This window comes from Seriola lalandi, unplaced genomic scaffold (assembly GCF_002814215.2).
Source record: "Seriola lalandi dorsalis isolate HSWRI2012SDOR001 ecotype SW California unplaced genomic scaffold, Sedor1 jcf7180002052792, whole genome shotgun sequence".
Classification (NCBI taxonomy): domain Eukaryota; kingdom Metazoa; phylum Chordata; class Actinopteri; order Carangiformes; family Carangidae; genus Seriola; species Seriola lalandi.
In genome coordinates, this window is record NW_019523345.1 from 39205 (window position 1) to 45439 (window position 6235).

General features: G+C 41.4%; 1 protein-coding gene and 1 non-coding gene across 2 annotated transcripts; one reads left to right on the plus strand and one right to left on the minus strand.

The window, feature by feature from the left end:
* Window positions 1-818: 818 nt before the first annotated feature.
* LOC111650743 (uncharacterized) lies at window positions 819-1787 on the minus strand. The gene is made up of 3 exons (XM_087172435.1): window positions 1721-1787; window positions 1271-1630; window positions 819-1109 (listed from the first exon to the last, which is right to left on the minus strand). Exons 1-3 carry the CDS (start codon window positions 1785-1787, stop codon window positions 952-954), a joined length of 585 nt encoding a protein of 194 aa, XP_087028561.1. The 3' UTR covers window positions 819-951.
* Window positions 1788-5818: 4031 nt separating this feature from the next.
* On the plus strand, window positions 5819-5892 carry trnan-guu (transfer RNA asparagine (anticodon GUU)). The gene has a single exon. It is a non-coding gene; the product is annotated as a tRNA-Asn (tRNA).
* The last annotated feature ends 343 nt before the right edge of the window (window positions 5893-6235 follow it).

The window sequence follows — 6235 nt, forward strand, 5'->3', positions numbered from 1 at the left end:
ATGCAACGGACGTTAAAGAGTATAAACGTAAGCTACTGTTGTTGTAGTTTTTTATGCTTGTTTTATTTCTGTTTAGCACATTGAGCGACCTCTGTGTGTGATAATGTCCTGACACTAATGAGTTTGCTTTGCCTTCAGATGAACTGACTGAGGAATGTTTCAGTCAGTTCAATACTGTAAGATTGGATCAGTACTTTCAGTTTGTGAAACAGTCTTCTTGTTGTGAATGGTGATAAATTAAATTTATCTAAATGACTCAAATTTTAAGAGAGAGAGACTAATGACTCACTCATTCTCAGGGAGACTACTGAGGAGGTAGTTTTTGTTCTTGTTTTTTTGGATATTGTTGAGAGGAGGACGATCTCATATCATCGTTCATATATCCACAAGGGTCCACACTGGATCCCTGACCGGGAACCCCTGATCTCCTGTGTTAAAGTCAGTAGTGTCGAACACTGTTTGCGTATGTGCATGTGTGTGTGTGTGTGTGTGTGTGTGTCATGTTAGACTTTGATATGAGCTGTAACTGTCTGTGATGTGGTGCTTAGAATCACATGGAGAGCTCCGCCGTAGAGAAAGTACAGACTGACTGAGGCCTGATCTAAACTGACTCAGGTTATTTTTGTGACCTTCCAGCTTCTTCCTTCTCATGTAATGATTGTATATTTATGTAGTTAATACATCTATTACATTAATATTGTTGGACTTCTGTTATGTTTTCATTCTCATCTTTATTTCTGCTCCTGTGAAGCACCAGTATTACTAAAGTTTATTATTATTGACATCACACACCTGTCTCTTATACACATCTACACTGGACCGACCAATGGTGTAACTTCATCTCTCAGTCAGTCAGTCACAGACTTTACTGACCACTTTATTATTGGCTGGACCACATACCACTGTTGTGGTCCAGCCAATGATGGATGACAGTGTCCTGTGGCTCTTTCCTCAGGACGAATAAATAAAGAGAGTCAGAACAACAGCTGCTGTCAGTCCCAGTCCAGCGTAGAGGCTGATCCTTCCCCGACTTGCTGTGTTTGGTTCTCCAGGTTCTGTCTCAGGTTCTGTCTCAGGTTCTGTCTCAGGTTCAGGTCGATCCCTCGCTGCTGCAAAGAGACCAAACAAATCTGTGTTGTTCATGTAAAGGAAAAACAAAACAGAACAACAGCAACAGAATAAAGTGCCACTGTTTTCTACTGGAGAGCAGTTTAAGTCCATAATACTGTTCTTCATGGGTTGTAAAGAAACTTCTACTGGATCTACTCACCAGAGACGTTGAGTTGACATTTAGCAAAGTTCCTCCCATCAGAGGTGAGGACCTGACACAGGTACAGTCCTGAGTCCTCAGTCCTCAGTCTGGACACATGAAGTCTGATTCGTCCTTCTCTGAGGACGTCTTTGTCACACTGGACTCGTCCTGAAAACTGTTCATCCTGAGACTGTGGGACCTCAACACCCTCATGTAGCTGAAACAGGACTGATTCTCTGAGATCAGTAAACAGCTGACAGAAGATATTAAGGAAGTCAGGTGGAGTGTGAGGTTTGGTTGTGAAGCTCCACTCCAGTGTGATGTTGTGGTTCTCCTCTGCCTGATAGGAGCTCTGTGTCACATTCACTACAAATGTTCCTGTTGAGGAGACAGAGAGGGAAAGTGAGGAGCAGACTAACTGAGGACTTGTATCAGTTTCTAGATAATAAAGTGAAGGAGTAAACTAACCACAGACACAGGAGGTCAGTGTGAGGAGCCGCAGGATGCAGCGTAGTGGTCTAAGCAGGTGCCCCATGTGTAGAGGCCACAGTCCTCGCTGCAGTTTGCCCGGGTTCGAATCCCGCATCGGACGGCTTTTCCCCCTCTCTGCCTCCCCGTTTCCTGTCATTCTATCGAATAAAGGCATAAAAAGCCCAAAAAGAAAAAGTCAAAATGTGTCACTGCTTCCGGAGCCGGTGATGCGAGGGAATAAACGACAGCGGCTGTAAGGCGGACTCAACAGGGCAGAACACACACCGAGCTCGGGGAGTGAAACTCTTCAAAATAAATGACGCTATAATGAGGTCGACAGTTAAATATATTTCCCGGTTTCTAACACAAGAAAACACAACAAACTTCCACAATAAGAGAGAGAGAGAAGAGTGGAACCTCATCCGAGCTCAGAGCACACACACAATCAGATCCAAGATAATATGTAGATCAGAAATACTCAATACTCAGTGGCAAGAGTCAGTTCAGCTCAGTGGTCGACACTATTGCCTTTGGCACAGGAAGAGTGAGACCACAAATGGCTCAGGCGTTGCCCAGGTTAATAAGCTCTGACGATAACCCCACGGAGAAGCTACATGATGAAACTAATGACGTTCTCTACATGCTCTACGTTTCTTAATGCTAACATGCTAAAGCAAGATGGTGGACTTTATATCTTCTAAACCGGTTAGAAGGTGTAACCGTGAGCATGTCAGTATGCTGGTGTTAGCATTTAGCTCAAAGCATCACAGATCATCTAGCATGGCTGTAGACTCTCAGTCTTGTTAGACTCAATATATTTTCATTTGATGATATGCAGACAAATAACTTCCTAATAAGAAAATATATGAGAAAAGTTTGGAGATTTTCAGTCAGATGTCCAACACTGCCACATGCAAATCTGTTAGCTGATGTACTTTAGATGCTAAAGCTAAAACCTTATCTTAAATTACTGCTTAATTTAAACACTTATTTATAGTCTGTATTAAATAGCCGACTCGTCTTTTGTACAGGAAGGATTTGTGAGATCCAATGCACAAGATCATATCTAACCATCTTTGCTGAATTTCAACACAGACACATTGTATGATTATTATTATTATTATTATTATTATTATTATTATTAAGGAGCAAGTACTGATATACTATGATAGTCTTAAGGAATAACACAGGGGTTCATAAGTTGTTGCAGCCCGTGATACAACATTCAGAGCATCAGTGAACTTTGACCTCTGTCCTCTCAGGTACAGTTACACCTCGTAACGTGGCTCTACACTATCAGGCCCAGGAAAACAAGGTCAAGGTGGAATGGAGGTTCTGTACGAAGTCAACATTTCAGAGCTCAGAGCACACACACGCACGCACACACGCACGCACACAGACACACACACACACACACACACACAGGACCAAGATTATATATAGATCAGAAATACTCAATACGTCAGGTAACAGAAGTCAGTTCAGCTCAGTGGTCGACACTCCTAACTTTGGCACTGGAGATCGGGGGTTCGATTCCCGGTCAGGATTATAGTTTGGATATATGAACCCTTAAGCAAGACAGTTGGTGCTACTGAAACTGAAACCCAACATCCAGGCTGACAGACAAACAGCTCCTAGACCGGTGTTCACACATCCACAAGAGGAGCCAGGACGACAGGTCAGAGAGGGAGATCATCATCCTCCTCTCAACAATATCCAAACAAACAACAGAGAAGAACAACAATGAGTACCTACCTAAGTCACTGTCTTAATGCGAGTTTTAAATCAGTTTGCTCGCTGCACGTGACGCTGCAACAATATCAAGCCGAGGAGACGGAGTGAAGAAATGCGGAAGAGGACAACATTAAATAAACTTGTCCACGGTCTGCGTCTGTCCCAGATCCAACACTCTCTCCTCGGCTCAGCGACCAGCGGGAATCATTACACGTCCATGAACTCAGCGCAGCAGCTTTCGGATCCTGCTGCTTCTGTTCTCCGTGTTCACGAGGAAGATTTGATCTTAAAAGAGGGGCGTGGAAACGTCACGTCACGTCACCGACAACAGTCAACACAAAACGTCCTGTTTTCTAGTGTAAGATGAGATTTATTCTTGTGAGGACATATTCAACAGATTGCCTTATTTTGCATTGTTCATTATTTTGAGTCCACATAATTTAATTATTTGTAACTACATTTATAAATATTGTATTCTGCTGTTTATGTTTAATCTGGAACTATATAATATGGCGCACTTTAGTGGCAGGTAATGTGAGTTATGATTAGGAGTGGCGGAGGGATATGTAAGAGGTGACATGTCACTTTGGTAGTCAGTGTTCGGTCTTCCTAGGTTGGGTTCTCCGGGAATTAATAAAGATGGATTGACCTGTACAGAGAAGTTGTCCCCGTGCTCTTGCTTTACCCACAGCCCCTCGATAGTTTAATTAAGCAATATGTAAGGCAATAGTTAAGACATCCCAAAACATGTCTTACACTAGTACAAATACACTTACAGTCTCACTGACCGATTTTTTATGACTTCTACCTGCAATAAACAAACAACTGCTGTTTTCTACTGCAGTATAGGTGCAACTCTTTGTTTTCCAAACCATTAGTTTTCAGTGTATCATGCAACACGTGCAGACAACACTCAGGGCTAATTAACCCTTCATTGGGTTAAATTACTTCATTTTTCAGGCAATATTTTTTTATTTAAAGTTAATATTTTCCTTAAACAAAAACAGCTAAACATCAGTCAGACAAGACAGTAAAGCTGCATTAGAACAGGAACGTTACGGAGGATGCAACTTCAGTGGAAAAACAGGTAAAACAAAATATCATACAAAAACCATCAGAACTAGAAAGACGGCCTCGTGGTTATATCCCTCCGTCAACCGGCCAAGATGCAATAAATATGGCCACAGTCTCTCCCCCCTGAGTTACAGCATTGAATAATAGCCAGAGGTATTTTTGCATAGCATTACGAAGTGACAGTGAAGTTGACCTTTGACCTTTGTCCACCAGATTCTAATCGGGTCATACGTGACCAGCAGGGGGCAGCAGAGGTTGATTCAAGTTAGAGGTCACTTCAGGTCAATTTAACAGCTGGGAATTTAGCATTGATAGTGGAAGCTTTCAAAACTGAAGCTGAAGCAAATCTGCCTAAAACCTGTCTTTAAAAAAGAAACTATAAACTGCTCTATTCTCCTCTGCCTTCTTCTAATCTTTTAATCTTACACTCAACATCAAAATCAATAAAAACACACAGGAAGCCCAAAGAGTGGTGTGTAGTGTTTATTCATTTATTTACCCCCCCCCCCCACAGACACACTTCTTAATGAATCAATCAATGAAATAATTCAGCAGTAACAGTTTGATTTGAAAGGATCATTGAATTATGACATTAATCTGATTTATTAACAGAACATCTGCTTCGTCACTGTGTCAATGCTGTCTCTTATACACATCTAGTCTTGAATAAAGATTTATTTCTTGTTGAGTTTTTATGTATCAGTAAAGGTGGTATTAGTACCTCTCGTTTTATGTTTCGGCTCGCCAGCAGTCTGTCCGTCGCGACTCTCCACGGGCTGAGTACCACCGATCCCTGCAGTGACACACAACATCATAAAGAAGAGAAAATCAAGAAGAATTGTTACTGTTAACATGTAGAAAATTACATTTTCATGAACCATGAGTGACAGAAATCTCATTGTTAAGTGATAATTGTAAAATTGTAAACCTCTTTAGACATTGTACACATTGTATTTCTGTCCAATTTGATTAAGTTTAATGTGATAATGTGATTTCGGTTGCTGTTCTCTGCTTATATAAAAGTCTCTGTGGTGCAATCGGTTAGCGCATTCGGCTGTTAACTGAAAGGTTGGTGGTTCAAGCCCACCCAGGGACGTTTTACACTTAAATTAACAAAGACATGTTATTTATAATGAAAAACCGACCTTCTGCGATGACAGGTAAGGGTAAGACAAACCCCAAATAACAAACACTTAGTGAATTTTGGTTTTTAGAGGTCGGGAAGAAACCTGATTAATGACAAGCCTGAGATTGGAGATCAAGGCCACGCCCCCTCAGCATGAGCATGTCTCTGTGGCGCAATCGGTTAGCGCATTCGGCTGTTAACCGAAAGGTTGGTGGTTCGAGCCCACCCAGGGACGTTTTACACTTAAATAAACAAGGACACATCATCTAAATGAGACCCTTCATGTCTTTGATGGGAAGGGAGGACTTAATGAACCTCACTGCAAAAATATAAACGTCAAAGAGTAAATAGGATATATTACCATTGTTGATGTACTCAATGGTACAAAGTTATACCTTCAACAACTCTAAACAATAAAGTTTCCATGTTTTACACAAAAAATTTCAGTTTTGAAAGGACAAGCAGAAACCTGATTAATGACAAGCCTGAGGTCTAGAAAGAATCAACGATACTAGAAATAACAAATTTAGGTGGGTGGAGATTCGAAATCGAGGCCACACACCCTTTAAGCTACACAC

Excerpts from the sequence above, each read along its gene's own strand:
- LOC111650743 (XM_087172435.1), bottom strand. The coding sequence starts at position 1,787 with ATGGGGCACCTGCTTAGACCACTACGCTGCATCCTGCGGCTCCTCACA. Across the intron at positions 1,631-1,720 it reads ACTGACCTCCTGTGTCTGTG|GAACATTTGTAGTGAATGTG; the intron begins GTTAGTTTACTC and ends TCTCCTCAACAG. Across the intron at positions 1,110-1,270 it reads ATGTCAACTCAACGTCTCTG|CAGCGAGGGATCGACCTGAA; the intron begins GTGAGTAGATCC and ends GTCTCTTTGCAG.